This window comes from Corylus avellana, chromosome ca5 (assembly GCF_901000735.1).
Source record: "Corylus avellana chromosome ca5, CavTom2PMs-1.0".
NCBI lineage: Eukaryota > Viridiplantae > Streptophyta > Magnoliopsida > Fagales > Betulaceae > Corylus > Corylus avellana.
In genome coordinates this window covers 2,382,969-2,404,185 of record NC_081545.1, presented here as the reverse complement: position 1 = coordinate 2,404,185, position 21,217 = coordinate 2,382,969, and the positions used below count along the sequence as shown (strand labels likewise).

The window sequence follows — 21,217 nt, the reverse complement described above, 5'->3', positions numbered from 1 at the left end:
TCTACTAAGGTTTTTGCAATTATTGATAGAATATATTTGAAAGATTAAAAAATCGGACATAAATTTATTTTTTAACATGCGAGAAGCACGAATTTTTTTTAATTTGCATGTCAAAATTATTAAATATGGGACACCAATTTCTTACAAACTCGCCTCTATAAGGAATATGTATTCTTTAAGCTATTAAAAAAGCATGTTCAAAGGAAATTTGTATCCTTAAAAAAACATGTAATAAAACATGCTTGAATGACACAATGCAGTTGTATAAACTGGATTAGAGGAAATTTTCGAAATTTTTATCCTTAAAAGTCAACTATTTGCTTAATGATTTAACATAATATCATAATAGATGTGTTGAGTTGTCACCGTGACTTTACAATTTATTTCCAAATAAAAGGGAAGGTGATGATTAAGTTCGCTATTTTTATTTATTTCTTTATTTTAATAGGTAAACCTCTTCTCATTCCATAAAAGATTCAGAGCATAAAATTCTTAAATCTTACATCACAAAGCATCAAACTCTTAAGAACATAGGCAAAAGTTATGTGATTATAAAGTCGTAGATACATCGAAAAATCTAACAATCAAATTGTATCATCCAATCTCACCTATGTACAAACTTCATTTATGGCATAGATTTGCTCTTGGCACACTAGATCTAAGACATGAGTTGATCACATTCCTACAACAAAAGTTTTTATTTAATCGGCCATGAAAGATAAACCCTCATACCAAAAATTATCCGTCATCAACTCGAAAGTCAAAATAGCATAAAAAATAAAAAAACATCCCAAACGGCAACAGTAGGCTCACACAGAAGCGCTTGAGATTCACATGATCCACGCTCCAACGCAGTTGAACCACAACCGTCACGTGCTGACCAGAGGGAAAACGTTTGTTGTCTACGAGACTCGTTGGCGCTAGAGAAGAATGTGTAATGACACGTATAGGACTTGGACTGGCGGCAAAAATGTATATCTACTTCGAAAAAAAACCAATCTAAGAACCTTTGCAGAAACCGACAAAGCCAAAAGATCGAGGAGGATAACAAATGGCAAGGTGAAGTAGGCGGCCAAAGCGGTAGAGGAGGCTGGGTGCTGCTTTTGAAGTCTAAACAAAATCTAGAGTTCACTATTTTCTATTTGCTTAACCTTTTAGGATAATTAGTGATTTAATATAAAATTATAGCTAAAGTCTTGAGTTCAAATCCTTATTTTATAATTTATTATAAATTCAACTAAATATTTCATGTGTTTTATCTCACTTATTATTATTATTATTTCCAATTAACTTAAGTTTTTGAGCTAACTATGATTTAAATTGTATAAATCAACGAATGTCATTAATATTTGAATTTTTTTTTTCTTTGGCCCATAGGTATACTGAAATAGTGAAATGGTATATTATTATTCAAGAAAATTTATCAAGAGTAATATTAGAAATTACACTTTCATTTCACTACTAATCCGCTATTCTACCCCTGCTAATATGCAAGTGCCAATAATCCATTGAATTAACCCCTTGTCAAAAAAGAAATAAAAATTAAAATAAAATCAAAAGTTGGTTGACACTACCACGTTAGTAAAGTCTGATAAGAATATAGTTTTTAGCATTACTCATTTATAAACGGCTCGCCTCATGAGTAGTATATTCAGGTCTAGAGTAGGAGAGGACAAATTATCTTATACAATTATTACACCTAATAATAGTGTTATATATTTATAATAAACATACCGATGGACCTTCATGCTATAAGAACATCTCTAGCATATGATTTAAAACCTCTATATTAGTTATATATGAGGCATTTTAGAGTTACAACTAATTATCTTCAACTTATATAAAACATATTTTTTACTGCAGTTATTATTGCCAACCCTCGAGCAATTACTGTAGCAAAACTATTTTTATTGTTTCCCTTCCTTTTCTTTTTGGTTATTTTATTGTTTATTGGAATATGATCCTCTCCATTCAAATGCAATATAGTTAGTATTTTTAAGAGGATTATCATTTTAATTTTTTTGTAACAATTTTACCCCTCTAACATACAGTAAATCCTTTTTTCAAGTGGTACAAAGGAACTTGTAAATATAAAATTATTTTTGTGTTTGTTTGTTTTTTTTTTTTTTTGTCGTATTTTTGTGTTTGGATTGTTTGTTAATTTTTTTTTTCTTTTTTGGCAAATCTCTCTCATTTAATAAAACAATTTTTTTTTTTGGTAGAAATGTGAAAAAAAAACCCTAGATTCAATATAATTTCTAAGTTTGAACTTAATTTGTGGTTTTACATTAAAAAACTTCTATGAAATAAAAAAATTAATCTCCACCGGACAATAAAATGCAAAATTTTCTTATCATTATTATTAATATTAATATTTTTAATTTTGTTACTCGGTGATCTTTTAAGTATTCAATAAAATTATTTTTTTTTTTTTTAAAAAAAGTTAAAGTCCACTTAATCCCCTCAAACTACCACCCCAATAACAATCTATCCCACAAACTATCAATTGCGACAATTTACCTCAAAAACTACCAAAACAATGACAATGTATCCCCAATTTTAATAAAATGACAAAATTACCCTTACTAAAATAAAAACAAAAATATTAAAAAAAAAATTTCAAAATTTTAAGGGTATTTTTGTCTTATTGAAAATTTTATAGGGGTAGTTTCGTCATTTTGCTAGCATTGGGCTTACATTGTCATTGTTTTGATAATTTGGGGGATAAATTATCGTAATTGATAGTTTGAGGGATAGATTATCATTGAAATGGTAGTTTGAGGGGGTTAGGTGGACTTTACCTATTATAAAATCCCTTAAAGGGACAAGCATAGAAATCACAAACTGTGCCGTTTTGAAGGTATGAGTTCTATGTTTCCCTTAGAGCGCTTATTGTGTCAATAAGATCGTCTCAACAGTCGACAAAGGGCCCCCATATCTTGCCGCTACCGAAAGCATTTTCAAAACGAAGAAATTTCGCCATAACAAGTTGTGTCGAATCTACCTCCTCGGGTCCTTGAAACATGGGCACCTGCTCGTCATCTTCTCCATAAAAAAACAACCAGAGGCGCAGTTTCGCAGTTTGTCGCACAGAGCAAAGTACAGAGGGTTCTGTTTCGTCAGTTTCGGAAAGACTATAGAGGGTTTCGGAAGCCATGGCAGGCGGCTCTTCTGTTGCTTGGCGTAAACTTCCCATTCCCTCTCGTTTCCTCTTCACTCGCCGCATTTCTTCTTCTTCCGGTCTTGGAGCTTTTGATTCTCCACCTGCTGTTTCTTCTCGAAGAGTGGTTGTTACAGGTAACTCTCTCTCCCTCTCTCATACACACGCACACAGAGAAACCCATTAAAGATTGAAGCTTTGTAATTTGATTACATGTGTTTTATGTGTGTATTTTGCATATGCATAGTTACACTTCAAGAGACATAACTGAGCTATAGGTTTAAACCTCTTTTTTTTTCTTTTTTTTTTTTGGGTTTGTTGGTGTAGGTATGTACTGTTAATTTTGAACTGCATATAGTATTTTTTTTTATTGTTAAATTTAGGTGCTTATTGCATTTCCAACTACAATTCCATTGTTGGGTATGTTTTGGTATTGAATTTAATGGTCGAGGACTTGGTTTTTGTAGGTTTAGGCATGGTGACTCCGCTTGGTTGTGGAGTGGAAACTACTTGGAAGAGTCTAATAGAAGGAGGATGTGGGATAAGGGCAATAACACCAGAAGATATCAGGATGAATTCCTTTGATAGGGAGACCCAGTTGCATACTTTTGATCAGTTGACATCGAAAGTTGCTGCAATCGTGCCTTGTGGGACTAACCCGGGTGAATTCAATGAGGCATTATGGCTTAATTCTAAGGTAAATGGTCTCCTGTAATTTCTGTTGCATTGTTGCTGATTTTTGCTTTATGTTGATTTTTTTTAGTTAGCAGAGTTTTTATCAGTTTAAGAGGCTAAGTTCTGTTCTGCTCTGTTACTTCTAAACGGATCCGCAGTGTGTCGTATTGATGGTGGGATGACTTTATTTAGGATATGAAAAATTACTATAGTAATTATTTTCCTTCGACTTTGTACCTATTCATGCTGGGACTTTTAATGTATTCCCGTGACACTTTTGAGATCTTTTATTTGATCATGATGATAATTCTCAGGAGCATCGATCAATTGCAAGATTTATAGGCTATGCACTATGCGCCGCTGATGAAGCTCTAAAAGATGCAAAATGGTTACCCTCTGAGCAGGAACAAAAGGAAAGAGCGGTAAGTAGTCTTCATATGCAAATAATACACGACAATTTTTTCTCCTTTCATTGGTGATATGTCGTTTTTTTTTACTTGAAGAACACCAGGGAGTCTCTATTGGTGGGGGAATTGGAAGCATCAGTGACATATTGGATGCAGCTCAAATGATTTGTGAAAAGGTTTGTTTGTTACTACACTGTTGTAGTATTTTACAGTTCTTAGATCATGTTTTGTCATCATTAGTTTCTCCTGATAATCTCAATTATAAGCTGGAAAATGGACTAATACCTTCAGAAACAATTAACTTAATGTAATTTTTTTTTTTTAAATGCAGCGCATTCGACGGCTTAGTCCATTTTTCATCCCACGGATATTAATTAACATGGCATCTGGTCATGTGAGTATGAAATATGGATTCCAGGTGCGTAGATAACTTTGATAACTGAAATCTAGTCTTTTTTCTTTTTGAGGGGGATGGGGTGTCTGTTTGTCTGAGCTAATGATGACAAAGGGAGCATCATGCTACTGCATCTCCAAGTGGCCAACCAATGCACAGATTACTGTGCCTGAATGGTGCTTCATCTCCTTAAAGAAATCAACTTTCTGAGCTAGAGCTATAGTTTTGGTTTCTAGAAAATACATGCAAATTTACTCAATTGCTTGTCACATAGGTGCATTTTCTTGGTTTTTCATGATGAAAGATTGGGACCAACTGATTGAACCTTTGATGAGTTGGCAAAGTTATTGTGTACGATTAAGTTGTAGAACTGATTGTCCTCAATAATCTTATGGAAGCTTATCTGCTTCAGTTTCTCTAACCAATGATATTCCTCTGTAATTTGTAGGATGTATTCAAATGTATTCTTGCAATAAAAGATATCATAGTATAATCTGGTCGTGTTTCTGAATATAGGGACCAAACCATGCTGCAGTGACAGCTTGTGCCACTGGGGCACATTCTATTGGTGATGCCACGAGGATGATTCAGTTTGGAGATTCAGATGTTATGTTGGCTGGAGGCACAGAGTCTAGCATTGATGCTTTATCAATAGCAGGATTTTGCAAGTAATTAATACATAAATTTTATGCCTCATCTAAACCTACATACTGCAGCAATTCCTTTCATGGTGGCTTTGTTAGGATTAGAGGGTGGGGATGAACACAGTGGATTAACCACCTACTATTTTTTCTTTTTTTCTTTCTGTAATTGACATTGAGCCCCAACAATTGAAATAAAAGAAGAGGAAAGATCTATTCCTAGCAAGTCCTGGTAAAGCACTTAGGTTTCTTTTTTTGGGTAATGACATTTTATTGCAACATTTCCTGTCAATTCCAGGTCAAGGGCGTTGACGACAAAGTACAATTCTGCTCCGCAGGAAGCTTCACGACCTTTTGATTGTGGCCGAGATGGGTTTGTGTAAGCATATACTCATAGCATCCATGTTCTTTCTTTTTCTTGCATTCTGTCATCATCTAACTTTTACCTTGTACTCAGGATAGGAGAAGGTTCTGGTGTCTTGGTGTTGGAAGTGAGTCTAAACATCTTTTCCTTAAAAATTTAGATTTTTTCTTTTTCTGTTTTTATCCTTATTGGGTGTAATCCTTCACTGCTTTTGCTATTGGATTGGTACTTACCTTTTTTTTTTTTTCTTAATAAAGGAACTCGAGCATGCCAAAAAACGAGGAGCAAAAATTTATGCTGAGGTTCGTGGCTATGGGATGTCAGGTTGTTTATCATGAATGTAATAACTTGTGAATATATCATGGTGCTTTCGTAATAGTGGTTTCTGAAGATAATGATGTGGGTTTAGGTGATGCATATCACATTACTCAGCCACATGCTAATGGAAGAGGTGCTGTTCTAGCCATGAGTCGTGCCTTAGAACAGGTATTGAGTTAATTGATTGCTCCTTACAGTTTTATCGATCCTACATTAACTGTTAGCATGTAAGTGACATTCGTGCGTATGCATATAATGTCATTAGCAAAGGTGTGCAGGTGGTATCGGTAGATGAAAATATATCGTACCTAATCAACAAATTTGATGCCTACAATTGATTCACATGATAGTTTTAACCATCAAAATCTCATGCAATCAATTTAACAGGAGAAAACAGAAAATTAAAACGGTGGGTTCATGGTCATAGTGGTTGGAGGGCTAAATTTTGCAAACAACTTCATTGCCGTTTCATTGTTTCCATTTTGCCATCTTCTTGGTATTGCACTTGAAAATGGTTCTTTTCTAGGCTTGATCAAATAAGCGTCCTCAACAAAAAATGCTTCTGATTCAAGTTAGCTATTTTTTCAGCATGCATTAAAAGATTGTTGTAGTTTATATATATATATATAAATGATTGTTGTAGTTTGTTATAATGTTCTCGCTTTTTGATTACTTGCAGTCCGGGCTTCATCCTAACCAGGTGGATTATGTAAATGCTCATGCTACATCTACACCTTTGGGTAAATCATTTCGACCTATGCAACTTGCTGCACTCTAGTTCTGTAAAGCTTGATTAGAATGTTATTTGCTGAAACTGATGCATAATGTGGCTCATATTGCTGAAAATCTCTTATTCAGGTGATGCGATAGAAGCCAATGCTATCAAAACCATGTTCTCAGAACATGCGACATCAGGTGCTTTGGCCCTATCCTCAACAAAGGTAAATATAGATACTTCAAACCAGATTGATACTTTTAGAAGGATAAGAATACACATCTTTAACTGCCAAATTTTACAGGGAAGTATAACCCAAACATGATATTCACCCATCTTGTAGATTGATTGTCTTCAGAATGACGGCTGGCCTTCATAAACCCAGTTTCATCCTGCCATGGCCCCAGAGGAGTTACATACTCTGGTGATGATCATAGATTTAGGAAACCTTCACTACCGCATAAGAGTCTTTGCATAATTGCATCCCTTACCGAATGAATTTTCTAATAGTTTCTAGCTTTCCAATAAGATTGTTCGCGTAATAAGCCAGTGATCATTTTTCTAAGGGAATCTTCCTTTGCCTAAATATATACTCTCTGTTGCAAGTTCAGAATTTGGTAGTTTCTGACATCCTCACCTATGGATTATCCAGTTCTGAGATAAAAATCTTTTTGTCTGTTGTGGTGCCATGCATACCAATACATAATATAATACATTATTATATTGTTATTTAGCTTTCTTACTGACTGGCTATTTTATTTTGGTGGTTTTGTGTAATTACAATAATTTTCAGGGTGCCATAGGTCATCTCCTTGGAGCAGCTGGAGCTGTTGAAGCAATTTTTGCAGTTTTGGCCATACACCACGTGAGCAATTGTGGTTTGCTCCCTGTATAATTGAAGTGGAAACTGTTTTTTCTATCGCATGCTTTCCTGATTGATACTATAGAGCTTCCCGGAAAACTAATGATGATCAGGGCAATAAGGTTGCTTGCATGAACATCAAATCAGATGATCCAAGACAAATTTTATTTCCCCAAATCTTTTTTTTACTGCATTTTGCATGGATAAATGAAACAATTCATGGTTTTATAGTACTTGAAAAAAGAAAAGATTTGTGGAGATTTCCTCAAATACCTTCAACTTATAATACATTAGTTCTAGCTTTCTTAACATGCAACTTGGTTATCAGCTTTTGCTCTCCGCAATCATGACTAAATAGCTGTGTTCCTTTGCAGGGAGCTGCACCATTAACGCTCAATCTTACTAAACCAGATCCCATATTTAACGATGCTTTCAAGCCTTTGACTTCTTCAAAGAAAATGCCAATTAGAGCAGCTTTGTCAAACTCTTTTGGCTTTGGAGGAACAAATGCATCCCTGCTGTTCACTTCTGCAGCATAGAACAGATCGATTGATTACATTTTATTGCTTGGAACTTCTGGAGATTTGAATCATGGGTGTTTTTCACCAAATACCGAGTGCATCCACCACTTTCAAAGCCACAGCTCGGGCCATTATGGCAGAGCTTTTTTACCCTTTTTTTTCCTCCCTTTTTCTGTATCTTTGATATTGTTGCAGTATTATTTTTTTCTGTTTTAGAGGAGGTCATGGTTTTAGGAATTTTGACAGGTTGATTGATTGAGCTTGGTAGTGTAGACGAGAGGTTTGGAGGGAAAAGTATAAACATAGACTTATATATATTAATTTTTTTTTTTTCAATAAATAATTCATTTCATTGATAAGTACAGAGGAGCTCATCCCTAGTACACAGCTTATATACAAAAAGAGCCTCCCTTACATGCTAAAAGAGCAAAAATCCTCAAATCCAGGAAAGTCACAGGATTGAGAAATGTTATACTTCCTTGTCTAACTACAAAACGATTTGACCAGGATGTTCTTGAGCTCTTTCTTCATCTTCTTTCTTTATCTTATTACGCAAACACTCCTGTAGTGGCATCTCGAGACTTCATCAAGATAATGAGGTATCAGAATGTGGAAATGGACATTCATAATTGTTGTAGTGCATCACATCCCATGTCACTATTTTTCAGTTTAAAAGTTTCGTAAGATACATATATTTTTCATATAAGGAAAATTACAATTTACCCTCTCAAAGTTGACAGCGTTTTTCAATTTAAATATCCAAGTTTCAATTTTTGCAATCAATCCCCACAAAGTTCTAATTTTTTTTCAATTCGACCAATATCATTCCAAAATTCCCATATTGCCCATAATTTTTAATTTTTAATTTTTAATTTTTAATTTTTTATGAAAACAAAACAAATTTGAGGGTGCAAAAATGACTAGATGACCAAAGAGCCACCCCGAATTTTTTTTTTTATAAAAAATAAAAATTAGGGGTAATATGAGAAGTTTTGGATAAAATTGATCAAATTGCAAAAATTTGAAACTTTAGAGAGTAGATTGCAAAAATTGAAACTTTGGTGTTCGAATTGAAAAACGCTGTTAACTTTGAGGGGGTAAACTGTAATTTTCCCTTTCATATAAGTAAACGGATCCGTTAAAAACCAACTGGCACACCCAAAGTAAACATGAAGTATATTTGAAACAAACAGAAAAAGAATAATAGATCATAAAAGTTATGAAGTCAAGAAAACAATCATAAGCAGCTATCCACTAAATAGAAAATTTTGCAATACCGACAGTAACAAGGCACATTATGAAATGGATTCTCACTAGCAACTAGCAACACAAGAATAAGTTACAAACTAATTACATCTCAATTAAAACATTAATCCTCTCTCTCTCTCTCTCTCTCTCTCTCTCTCTAGGTGACAACCTTTGCTAACATATAAAAATTGAACCCTGGGATGGAATCTAAGAGTACATTGATTTGAAACCTTCCGTAAGAGGAACCACTTTTGCTGACACCTTGGACTGCAACTTCGATACAGCTTGACGGATGTCCTGCAATTAACAGCGATAGACAATTACTCAATATGACTTGTGAAGAGAAAGGAGCAAGGACAAAGGGTCATCCCTGCAAAATGAAACTCTTCCTAAAAATCAAGCATGTGCTACTCATGCAAGTGAGTTTCAGCTCATGCAAACTTTCTCTTAGGGCCACACTCCTTGGTGTAAAAGCCAACGATTTACCTTGATCCATGTAGGGAAATTTATAAGGGTGCGGTGCACGGGTCCGAAGTTTAATCTACATGGGTAGGTCCGAAGGGCCCTGACTTGTCGAGGTTCCCCGTTATAAAAAAAAATATATATATATATAAAAAAAACCCAGTCTGCAACGTTCTTGTGGCAATGCTGGAAAATATAACTCTTTTAATTAAACTTGACCTGAGGACAAGTACTTCTTAAGAGTTTCTACTAGCCTCCAATGTTCAGAAAACCCGAAAACCCAGTTTCTTTTAAATGGAACTACTTGCCAGTTTCATCCTACCATCTATTCAAAAAGGACAACTTGGTAAAAGACCTTGATCATCAAATGATTCAGGACCATCTTATTTTACCCTATTCTGTTTTTAAAGTAATCAAAATATCCTTAAATGTCTAAGGCATCTCTTGGTACACAAGAAGTATACAAGAAAAAACACCTAACTAGTAGGAGCAAAAAGAAAAACAAGGGATGCAAAACCCTATTCTTTTAGGTGGCTAAAGTTTCTCAAAAATTAGGAATTGATTTCAGCATAATCCTGTCAACATGCCTTTCTTAGATGCAGGAAACCCCTGCTACAGCAAATCGCTAGGTATTGTATGGAACTTCAACAATTACATGCTGATAGAGTAATTACACATTGCCATTACTATCAAACAGTGTCAGACAGTTTTGTGGAAATAAATAATTACCTCTATACTGTAGCGGGAAGAGAAATGAGTCAATAAAACTGCTTTATTTCTAATCCACTGCGCATGTTCAATGATCTGCAGTTCCAACAGAATCCCACTTCAGTAAACCAAATTAGTTTAAAATATTCGATGAAGTCATACTTAAATAGCCAAAGCGGTTATTTAGATAAGAATGGAGGACGGCAAGAAGTGGGTGAATCAGCTGGATGAGATTCATACCTTGGGTATAATGACAAAAAGATAATCTAGATAAATCAATGCATTGGGTCATATCAACCATCTGATTTTCTCTTGGGTCATTCCAAAGTAGCTTTAGCTGCTAAAAGCTATCATATGATACAATGGGTTATACAAACAAGCTATGCATGCTCACCCAAGTGTAAAAAAGTTGAAAAAAACTATGATTCTTCCTTTCTGGTGTTTGTGCTCACCAATTAAGACCTCCCTCCCTTTCCGGATTCAAGATATGCGACAAAAGTTATAAAGTCCCATGGGAAGTCAAAATGAAATTCTCTATGCTTGACATACCTCAAATAAGTGTGTATGACCATGCTGTCGTGCCTGCTCAATGCTGAACCCTTCATCTAGAAAAGTTGCCTGTTAAAAAAGCTTCATTCATCAGACATGGCATTAAACCAGAATCTCAATGAATGATATAAAATCAAGAACATTAATTTAAGCTGCATGGCTTAGTGAAATCTGCATCAAGCATCTGAAAATTCTTAGGCGAAACCATATCTCTTCTATTACATCCTTTGGCATCAAATAACTAGGGTTGAGCATATTCCATTTTGAATAGATAATCACAAACTTTGGATACAAGCTACTGAAACTAGAACATCAAGAGAGCTGATAGAAACTGTGTATTAATCTATGATTTTGTATTTTTTCTTTTTTTTTGATAAGTTATTCTGTGACTTTGTATATGTATGGATTAAAAAAAATAAGGCTTTTTACCAGTGGGCAGTCAGCATTTTGAAGGGCAGCCATGCAAAGACTTGGAACTGACCACCAAAGAGGAAAATCATATACATCCACTCTAAAGCACTTTTTTAGTACTGTCCATGTAGCATGGAACGAGTTCCAGTTTTCAAGAGCACAATGGCCTAATTTTAGTTATAAAAACTCTAATTCTACTAAAAATAAAAAGGTCAATAGAGAAACTCATTTTTATCACATGGGATGTCGTACAGCAGAATCTCGTGAAGAATTTTGGCTCGTCATACATCTAACTTTTGCAGTTTATATTCATGGTTAACAATAAGTTGAAAATGTATAGCAGGTTTGCCTCTAAAAATGAATAAGGCTTTATTCTCTTGACACAAAGAGCACACCCACAAACTTCCATGATGTAAACAGCGACAAGCAACTTCATAAGGAGTTTATTTACTTCATACCTCAGTTATAAGAACTTTTGCCCTCAACGCATCAGCATTGCGTGGATCAAGCATATAATCTGACGTTGTATCGCCTGTGAAGGCCACCTCTGGCGACAATACAATGTCTGTAATCTGAAGAAGAAGAGTTCAAGTCAAACATAGGCTATGTAACAGAAGATTAGGGCAAAACTATATCGCAGAAATTACAAACCTCAACACCAGACTTCTTCAGTTTCTCAATTTGTCTGCCTTTCATACGACTATACTGCATCTTCAGCTTTTTCCTAACTGAGTAGATCACATAACCCTGAAAAAACCAAGTAACACCATATTACAGACTCTGAGCAGTCCTACATGGCAAACAGTTGATATTGTAGAGCGTATATATCATTAATAATCTATATCAATGTCTCAACCCAAGCCCAAGGTTCTGTAGCACAGCAATTTAACACAAGGCACATGTTCAGTGCTGCATAATCTGCTAACAAGTCAAAAAATAGGCATAACTACGGAGACTTTAACTTTTTAAAATCGTAATAGAAAGATTTACCACCGTCCATTTCCTGGCGTCTCTTAAAAATAATTTCAGTCACCAATAATGACAAAAACATCAGGCCATGCAATCTATGCGGCCCAAAAGTTTAACATGCTGTTGAAACTAAGAATCTTCTTGTGGAAGTAATGTATACCAAACTGCCACAACCAACAATCTCAGTACGTCTAATCAAATACTTTTTCCTCCTGGAAAATTGTACATAATAATAAGAGGAATCATTAGATGAAGATCACCTGGCTCGGTATGACATGCTGAGTTCTAAATGCTCGGACAACAAGGTTATTCCGCAATTCATATGTATCCCCTGAAGGCATCTTAATAAATTATTTTCAGCAAAAAGATACAAACTCATAACACAGACAAACAAGTAGACTACTGCTGCATACCTACATCCAATGCAACCAAATCAAGGTTTAGTTCCACTTTGCCCATGGCTCTGTGAATTTCAAAAAGCTTCTCAACATCATCTTTGATGCAAGGAGGTACAAATACTGTCGGAGGCGTCAAGTTGTACAAACCACGACTGGCTACATACATTGGAAGCCCACCCTGAGTTGGTAAATATAGAAAGTACATATGGATCAGAACACTAGTCATCAGAATAGACTCCACATCGAGCTGAACTCACTTTTATTTCAACAAATGAAAAAGTGAACCCCGCTCCAAACTCAATCTAAATTTGGTTGGGAAGCACAAAAATTTAACTAATTCCAAGAATAGTTCAAACTCTAATGTCCCCTGTCTATAACGTCCAAATCATGGGCTAACCACATGCATTTATATTCACACCAACATATTCAAATTCAACAGCTCAAAACAGCAATCTAATAAAAAAAAGAAAACAAAATGAAACCTCCATGATTATCCTCAACGCGTAAAAACCATAAAGACCCATGTTTACCATGATGATTTCATTTAATCATCACCCAAAAATTAGAGTAAAGAACACACTCTTTTCCTACCACTAATCCAAATTATGAACAAATGAGGCAAAATAAAAAATGGGTATTATTCCAAAACATGAATATCAATAATGCTTAAAAACCATAAAAATCCATGTTTACAATGGTGATTTCTTTCAATTATGGCCCACAAAAGACACACACACACACACACACACACACACACAAAACACATAATTTTTCCATTACTAATACCAAATTATCCACAAATAAGGCTGAATCAATAATGGGCGTTCTTCCAAAACATAAATATCTCCATCCAAAACATAAACATCAATAATGGTTACTCAACAGGTAAAAAAGTAGAGGAGCTCACAATGTGATCAAGATGAGCATGAGTGATAAAAACAAAGTTTTGCTGAATGGCGCGTGAGGGGCACCGGCCAATATCGAAAGCACACTTCAACTCCGGAACTATAACACAAGTCTCATGGCCACCAATGGAAACTCCCTCAATCGTATACCCTTCCAAGTCCACACCTTTTCTGAGAACTTGAGCCCTGGCTTTCCTGTACTCCTCTTCTTCTCTTATAGCTTGACCTATTGTAGACAAATACCCCGACCCTTTGACGGAATAAACCGGACCTACATGGTTTTGCAGAGAGAGGGGACTGTGGTGGTGTTGTGGTGGTGGGGGTTTTGGTGAAATGGGGTGGTGGGGTGGGAAAATTAGCGGTGTTTTGAAGGGTGAAATGGTCAGAGATGTTTGCATATTTGGGTGTTGGGAGTGTGAGTGAGAGTGAAGCACATAAGAGAGGATTTTTGAGAGGTTTTTCAGTGTGTGGTGTGTCTGTTTGTCCGTGGAGGGAACAAAAGCTGAGAGAGATAGACACCTCCGTTTTCCGAGGAGAAAAGCTGTTGCGAGGGCGTTTCAATTGTGGAATGTATTTGTCCTTGCAAAATATAAACGGCAAGACGTTTGCTATCTAAGATGATAGATAAACAATTATATAAGTCAACTTCATTAGACTAATTTAATTAAATAGGTATGACTCTTTAATTATAACCCGCTAATTCTCTGTTGGGTTCATGCCGAATTTGTGAGTCATATAAAAAAATTTTATATCTAAAATGTCGGGTTTGGATCATGTCGATGCATTTGCATAAGACTATACATAACAAACTTAACACAACCCATTTAATTAAATGCATCATATCATTTAATCCTGACTCGCTAAATTTGTGTTGGATCCGTGGGTGTGTAAAAAATTGACAACTTTAACCTTTGTCATAAGAATCAATATTTCTTAAAATTTGCAGTCGAGTTTGAAGATATTTCCTGATATCATATTAAATTGTCATTTATCTTAAGAAGTTTATAGAAAATGATAAATTTAATTATTCAATTAATATTTTAATAAAAAATTTGGTTTTATTTTAATGTTTTTTAAATGCACCAAAACAGTGCAAAATTATAATATCAAATACAATAATCTTTTAGAACTATTTCTGAAGATTTTATGTCTAAGAACAATTTTTTTATTTTCTAATTAGATTATATATACATGACAATTCTCTCGAAGGTCAAATAATTAGATTTTAGGGGTTTGGCCCTTTGGGTTCTTCTATCAACTTTTTGGCAAGATAAACAGCAAGCCACCATCCATTTTTTTTTTTTTTTTACCTTCCTTTTGGCCAATGTCTCTTCCATCTTCTATAACACCACATTGTTTATGGCATTTTTGCCAGCAATGGTAAACGGCGATCAATAGCAAGCTGTTTTAAGCATTTTCCTATAAAAGCAATATTTTTTTGGGGTCCACTGAAAGCTCATGAGACCTTTCGATTTTATGACATCTTGGAATGACGAATTTTTGCAAATCAGACCAAAAACTTCAAAAGGGGGCGGATCCAAGGTTGAGGGTAGCTGATTTAGGCTGAAATCGGGCAATCTATGATGGAAGAAGGGTTGAAAGCGTTGCAAGACAGAAATAAGGCTTCAATAGAGGCGGATAGGATCTCCAAGGAGACGCATAGAGCCTTTGATGAGGCGGAAAATGGAGGGGGAAGAAGAAGGGGGGAAAGGGGGCGGATGAGGGAGTCGTAACTCCCTCGCCCTAGGCTGCCGGAGAAACAAAGGGGAAGGGTTGGAGATTTTTTGTGGGGAGAGAGAAAGAGAGCTTTTTTGCTTCCTCCTTACTAAAGTACAAAATGTTCTTGTAAATCATGGACAATAGCAAGTATAAATGTTCTTGTAAATCATGGGCAATACCAAGTATATAAGTAGTAATTTCTAATCTAGAGATTGATATTTTGAAGTGAACTGATAAAAACACCTTTACTGCCATTTTACAGAATCGTACATGAGATTTTCACCTCACACAGCTCCTTATCTTACCGGAACTAATTCAATCACGTTTTCATTCGTTTAGGTTTTGGGTTCATATTGCAACACTCAATAATATTTAATGTCTTGTAAGCTTTAGACCAAACATGCCTAAAGCCACTTCTTGTAGCATTTTCTTTCCAAAGCAACAATTCCCCATCCTGTTATCCAAACAATAACCTTGGTTTACTGAAACAAAAAAGGCTTATAGCTCCCTTTAGACCATCATGCAAACTTGAACTTTCAAGACCTTACTGCTTTTTCTTTGACAATTACAATTTGGTTTAGCAGTTTAAAAACATGCAATTTGCAAAAATAGCGATTTCAAATCGTAATTAATGAAAGTGCAATTTTTTTTTACACCCATAGGTGGCTGTAGATTACTTGATACACAATTCTTGCAGGTGGGGTCGTGTATCCGGAGTTTACTCCCTAGGAATGGATCTGAAGGACCAGAAGAAAAAAAATGATCTGAACTGTGCATGCTCATTATACAGTGAGATCTACTGTTAAAAGGGTTCTGTTGTACAATGAATACATCCAAGTGGTGAAAGATTCAACCTGAAAAACACATCAAACAACATATACAAATGGGGGGGAACTGATTCTTGCTTCCCTTTCCTATAAACATTTTCAGACATCTAATAAGGGTAACCTACGTTTATCTACCAAATGGGTTAGAAGCTGACTAAAATTGTTTGATTCTTTATATGCTACATCGCCACAAACGATAATTCTTGAATCTGAACAAATAATCAAAGCATTGTGAAGGGTGAAACCGTGGATGATCGGCAAAGGAAATCCTTTTCCAAGGTGTGAGTTTGCATATGGCAAGAACACAGTTTGAATTATTGTCCACATCACAGGCTGCAACAGAAGAGGACTTTGAGCCTTTTATTAATAAAGAAGCAAATATATATAAACTCAATGTTTAAGAGTACCTGAATTAAATATAACCGCAGATTCCCAATATTGCTCCACTTCAATGACATTGTGAAGTCATTTAGTTTCACACTGCCAGCAAGGTTATTTCCTGCAATTTTAACTAAACCTGAAGCACGAATTACCTGCTCCAACACAAAGCAACAGAACAATTCTGATCATGAATATGAAAATTATGGCCCAACCAAAAAGAGAGGAACATCACATTCTTCATATTCATCTTTAAAAGACAAAAAGGGTGGGGAGGAGGTTTTGTGGAGAAAAACACCATCTCAAGTTGCACAGCTTTGGAAAAGGAACTAAAATGATACACGTGAATAAGAAAAGAAAGGGCAAAAAAGAAAAAGACAATATCATATATTATGGAGGTAATCTAGTATATAACATGCATACACTATGCATTGTGGATACCCTGAATATTAGGGAGTAACTGCTACTTAATCTGATAATGTAGTAAAAATATTGCCTAAGATGTATAATTAATGTTTTGACTAATTACTACCGTTGATATTGTCAGTTATACAGAAATAGCCAGATGTCCATCAGCACTCTCCAAAGCTGTGCCATACTTGTCTCACCAACCAATGCAACCCCATGTTTAGGCCCGCCCTTTCATCATTATCAAATTGATAATGATTATGTAATATTCAAGCATTACAGAATGATGGAGAAAGAAAAGCAATTGGTATACAATAGAAATATCATCCAAGAATAAGACTAGGGAAATAGAATGAAAGAACAACATAATACAAACAGAGTGAAGAGTAAAGATAATCCAAATTATTATTTCACCCATCAATAAGCTTACCAATGAGATGCATGCAACTGGTATTACTTCGCTTGAATCCAAAACGTCAATTATCAAGTCTACGTTAACAGTAGCATCAATATCATTCTCTGCAATCCTTATGGCAGGAGGAGAAGAAAAAGAAATATTCAAATTCATAGGGTCATTAGGGTATTTCTTGTACAGTTGGGGAATAATGAATCTCCATCCAGCAGTATTCAAAAGAGACTGATCTGGTATTTTGTCCACAATCCATCGCATAAACGTTGCCTAACCAGAGAAACAAATCATTTATTAATCAATATGAGAATAACATCTGGAACAACAACAATAGTAGTAATAGCAGCAATATTGCTATTACCATTAATACAGATATAATACATACAGGAAAGAAGGATACTACAATATAGCATATACGCTAAAAATATGGTTACTCATTTCAGAAATATAAACAAGAATCTTAATGAAGGGTCCTGAAAAAAGAAAAGAAAAGAAATCTTTGCAAAAGTTGAAGACTTACATTATAGTACAAGAATGATGCTGAGTTAAAGACAGCCTCGTCTAATGAAATTCCAAGCATTTTAGATGAATCTGGGCAGAACACCGAAGGTTGTGTATTTGCAGACCGATACTTAGGGACTAGATCTCTTTTTCTTTCTGTGAATAACCCATTGATCTCAAATCCAATGGAAGAATTACTCAATGAAGGGTCTTTTACAAAAGTTACATTCAGAGAAGCATTGTCATCCACTGGAATTTCTTTTGGAAGAGCTTGCAGAAAGGAGTCGAGCTTCAAAATCCCTTCTTCAAGTTTCTTAGTAATAGCATTTTCCACTGCAGACCCTATTTGATCTTCAAAGGCATCAATCATCCTGCCACATGACAATAATAAAGTGTTAAAAAACGTGAAATAATCAGATGATCCTGGTTTTTGTCTGGAAGCTATGCAAAGCAAAGGAATTGGCAAAGGATGTTTGAATTTTTCCCCTTTTCCGGTAAGTGAGTGCGCCCCAAGGGAAGGGGGAAGGGGATAGCCAAATTCCTCAGCTTCATGAGGCCAAAGGATGTTTGGAATAAAAAGGAGTAACAATATCCATTATAACCATAATAGTGATGAAGCACATAATAGAGAGACACAAATAAAGAAAAGGAAATAAGAAAAGAAATAACGAAGAAAGAAGCCTTCTAACCTGCTTGTATAGAGCAAGGACGGCACTCAACCCTAACTTTAGTTAAAACTTTAAGGCAGCTGTTTCCAAAGTATTGCTTTTGGAAAATTAAGGGGGAATGGAGGATGATTTGTAACTTCTACATATTTGCATGAGGAAACAGTGTTTTCAACTACGGGCCATATTGAGAATTTTGACATCTGGGACTATCAAGTTAAACCATCAGCTTTTCAAATTATAGAAAACTGATTTCAGGGACAAACCTGCCTGTCTATTAAAGTTTGTGAAAGAAGAGATCATATGCAGGCGCCAGATAAACAGGCAACACTAATGAACAGCTAGAACTAATACTGCTGGGATGAGTAGTTGTTTGACGATTTAATCATTATGAATGAGGATCAATTGATTGCACAAATAAGAATGGTGGGTACTACTGGAACTGAAGTTGGAAAAAAAAGAAAAAAATATAGGATTGGTCAAGGTTATTAGAGAGCAGAAATCTCTTCATGCATGGTGGCAACGTAGTGTGGATTCTTCCAAGCTGGTTGAGACTGGTGGGTTCCTTCTCTTTGGAATCAGTAGACACTTATCTTTTTATTTAGAGGAAATGCTAGAATACGCAAAAATTGCAATGTAAACATTACTACTAGATGATTGGAAAGAAAAACTACCAGCCTCTAGTACACAACGAGGAAAATTACCAACTGTCAAACAAAAAACCAAAACAACTAGGGCAAATATCATACAGCAGTGCCTGATGATAAAATTGAGTTACATTATATTACATACCCTTGATAGAGCCAAGATGCTCCGCCATCCAATTTTATTGAAATATCTCTAACATAACAACCACATTCCATAAGGGATAGCTTCAGAGTTCCTTCATCATTCTCCAAGCCTAAAGTAAGCCCCACTTCCAAGCCTTCAACCTTACCCAGGATAAGCATTCATCAAATTCCTTATTTAATGGACACATGAGAAATGAGCAAACAAAGACAAAAGAGAAACCAGACAAGCTCTAACGGGCGTATGAAGATCATGCTTTTCGTTTTTTAATATAAAAAAAAGCAAACCTGGATAAAGGAGGAGGGTTGTGGTGATATGTTGACCATCAATTTCAAAACAAATTGTATCTTATGAACATGAATCCAAAGATGAACTCCCTAAGATAACCGAATTCAGGGGGAAAAAGAGTAACAAGTAATATAGCAACCATATCTTTCAAATTAACAGACAAGTCTTACAACCCAAACTTAAAGCAATACAAAGGCATCCCCTTTATGTAAAAACTGCTTAAGAACAAGCCTTCAAACCGCATAAATACTGCATAACAACAATTACTATAGGAAATAACAGTTTATCCTCAGATTCCAGGTAGTTGCCACGATGATGAAAACGGTAAAATTACCCAGTGCTGGTCCGGTCTAACTGGAGCTATTTCCAAGACGATAACCAAAGTGAAATTTCTTAATGATTCCAACTATACAACACACAATAAAGCAACTAAGTTCCATTCAAAGCACATTCTATGAATCAAACCAAATTGCATACTGTAAAAGATTTTCATGAAATCAACCCATCAGCAATAGAGACTTCTCTCCATGTCTGACAAAACCAAGCCAACAATAAACTAGATAAAACCAGCTAAACCATACCTATAAAATCCAGTGAGACCACCCCAACAAACGAACACAACAACAAAAAGAAGCACACCCTAATGCTATAAAATCATACTCTAATTGCGTAGTATCCCAAGCAATTTTCTCGGTTTAATCAACCAGTCAAACCAATCATACGTAGGAAACACTACGAAGCTACTCAATTCCCATTTGAACATACCAAATAAACAAAATCCAATTTTCAAATCCAGAAATTTGCATAAAATTCAACTATAATTCTGAAAAATTATGCTAAGCCTGAATGTAAGCACAATAAAGATGCCAAACCCCCATTCAAACACGCCCAATCAACACATATCCAATTGCATACACTCAAAAGTTTGCAACAAACTCCAACAATAAGCCATACCTGAACAGAAGCACTCCCTGTATCCGAAATCTCAACCGGCGCAAGCCACGTACTGTAAGAATAATACCAATTCATACTCAAATTACAAGTAGCTCCTGACACGATAATCACAATTCCAGCATCGCCAGGCTTAACATACGACTCCGAAACATCAATTTCGTATATTTTAGTGTCCGAGAGGACCATATGAACGCTACCCACAAAAGGGATTCTCACAGATTTTTCAATCTTGGGTAGTTTCAGTGGGATTATAGAAGAAACGGCCTTGTCCACGAGCAAGTCTTTGAGAAAATCTAGGCCTTGTCGGGAGAGGACTACGGAGGTGAAGGCTTGGTCCGTGGGTTCGAGAAGGGAATGCGCGGGAACGAAGAAAGAGGATATTAGGATGAAGAGAACAGTGGGTGCCATTGGGGTGTCCTTGCGAAACTTTGATGGCTTTGGGTTTGTTCGGATTTGGAACAGGGGGAAGATAAAAACAGATTTGGTGTGGACGAACTCCCAGGTGAAATGACTCCCTAGTGAAATGTCAAAAATGCCAACTAGTTGTCTTTTTTGATTAAATATTATAAACT

At 35.6% G+C, this 21,217-nt stretch overlaps 3 protein-coding genes across 4 annotated transcripts; 1 reads left to right on the top strand and 2 right to left on the bottom strand.

Moving 5' to 3' along the window:
- Window positions 1-2,980: 2,980 nt before the first annotated feature.
- On the top strand, window positions 2,981-8,377 carry LOC132181132 (3-oxoacyl-[acyl-carrier-protein] synthase, mitochondrial). The gene is made up of 14 exons (XM_059594215.1): window positions 2,981-3,297; window positions 3,628-3,857; window positions 4,150-4,257; window positions 4,347-4,418; window positions 4,574-4,660; window positions 5,153-5,304; window positions 5,576-5,656; window positions 5,735-5,768; window positions 5,899-5,965; window positions 6,051-6,127; window positions 6,639-6,699; window positions 6,818-6,900; window positions 7,468-7,539; window positions 7,911-8,377. Exons 1-14 carry the CDS (start codon window positions 3,156-3,158, stop codon window positions 8,073-8,075), a joined length of 1,431 nt encoding a protein of 476 aa, XP_059450198.1. The 5' UTR covers window positions 2,981-3,155; the 3' UTR covers window positions 8,076-8,377.
- A 915-nt stretch (window positions 8,378-9,292) lies between these two features.
- Window positions 9,293-14,268, bottom strand: LOC132181065 (tRNase Z TRZ2, chloroplastic). 2 transcript variants are annotated; one of them, XM_059594114.1, is made up of 8 exons: window positions 13,710-14,268; window positions 12,818-12,980; window positions 12,665-12,735; window positions 12,087-12,182; window positions 11,894-12,007; window positions 11,025-11,093; window positions 10,497-10,571; window positions 9,293-9,602 (listed from the first exon to the last, which is right to left on the bottom strand). In XM_059594114.1, exons 1-8 carry the CDS (start codon window positions 14,103-14,105, stop codon window positions 9,513-9,515), a joined length of 1,074 nt encoding a protein of 357 aa, XP_059450097.1. In that variant the 5' UTR covers window positions 14,106-14,268; the 3' UTR covers window positions 9,293-9,512. The 2 variants fall into 2 exon arrangements, with proteins under 2 accessions (XP_059450097.1, XP_059450098.1); XM_059594115.1 differs by lacking the exons at window positions 9,293-9,602; window positions 10,497-10,571 and adding an exon at window positions 10,578-10,822.
- Window positions 14,269-16,186: 1,918 nt separating this feature from the next.
- On the bottom strand, window positions 16,187-21,148 carry LOC132182742 (putative BPI/LBP family protein At1g04970). The gene is made up of 6 exons (XM_059596073.1): window positions 20,646-21,148; window positions 19,407-19,546; window positions 17,969-18,320; window positions 17,470-17,718; window positions 16,661-16,786; window positions 16,187-16,586 (listed from the first exon to the last, which is right to left on the bottom strand). The coding sequence occupies exons 1-6, from the start codon at window positions 21,051-21,053 to the stop codon at window positions 16,353-16,355; spliced, it is 1,509 nt and encodes a 502-aa protein (XP_059452056.1). The 5' UTR covers window positions 21,054-21,148; the 3' UTR covers window positions 16,187-16,352.
- Between the last annotated feature and the right edge of the window lie 69 nt (window positions 21,149-21,217).

Coding starts and splice junctions, on each gene's coding strand:
- LOC132181132 (XM_059594215.1), top strand. CDS start 3,156: ATGGCAGGCGGCTCTTCTGTTGCTTGGCGTAAACTTCCCATTCCCTCT. Junction 3,858..4,149: donor CATTATGGCTTAATTCTAAG/GTAAATGGTCTC, acceptor GATAATTCTCAG/GAGCATCGATCAATTGCAAG. Junction 5,769..5,898: donor CTGGTGTCTTGGTGTTGGAA/GTGAGTCTAAAC, acceptor TTCTTAATAAAG/GAACTCGAGCATGCCAAAAA.
- LOC132181065 (XM_059594114.1), bottom strand. CDS start 14,105: ATGCAAACATCTCTGACCATTTCACCCTTCAAAACACCGCTAATTTTC. Junction 12,008..12,086: donor TGAAGAAGTCTGGTGTTGAG/GTTTGTAATTTC, acceptor CTTCTTCTTCAG/ATTACAGACATTGTATTGTC. Junction 9,603..10,496: donor CTTCCCGCTACAGTATAGAG/GTAATTATTTAT, acceptor TGTTAATTGCAG/GACATCCGTCAAGCTGTATC.
- LOC132182742 (XM_059596073.1), bottom strand. CDS start 21,053: ATGGCACCCACTGTTCTCTTCATCCTAATATCCTCTTTCTTCGTTCCC. Junction 18,321..19,406: donor GCATCTTGGCTCTATCAAGG/GTATGTAATATA, acceptor GTCATGTGGCAG/GATGATTGATGCCTTTGAAG. Junction 16,787..17,469: donor CAGTTGCATGCATCTCATTG/GTAAGCTTATTG, acceptor GTGTTGGAGCAG/GTAATTCGTGCTTCAGGTTT.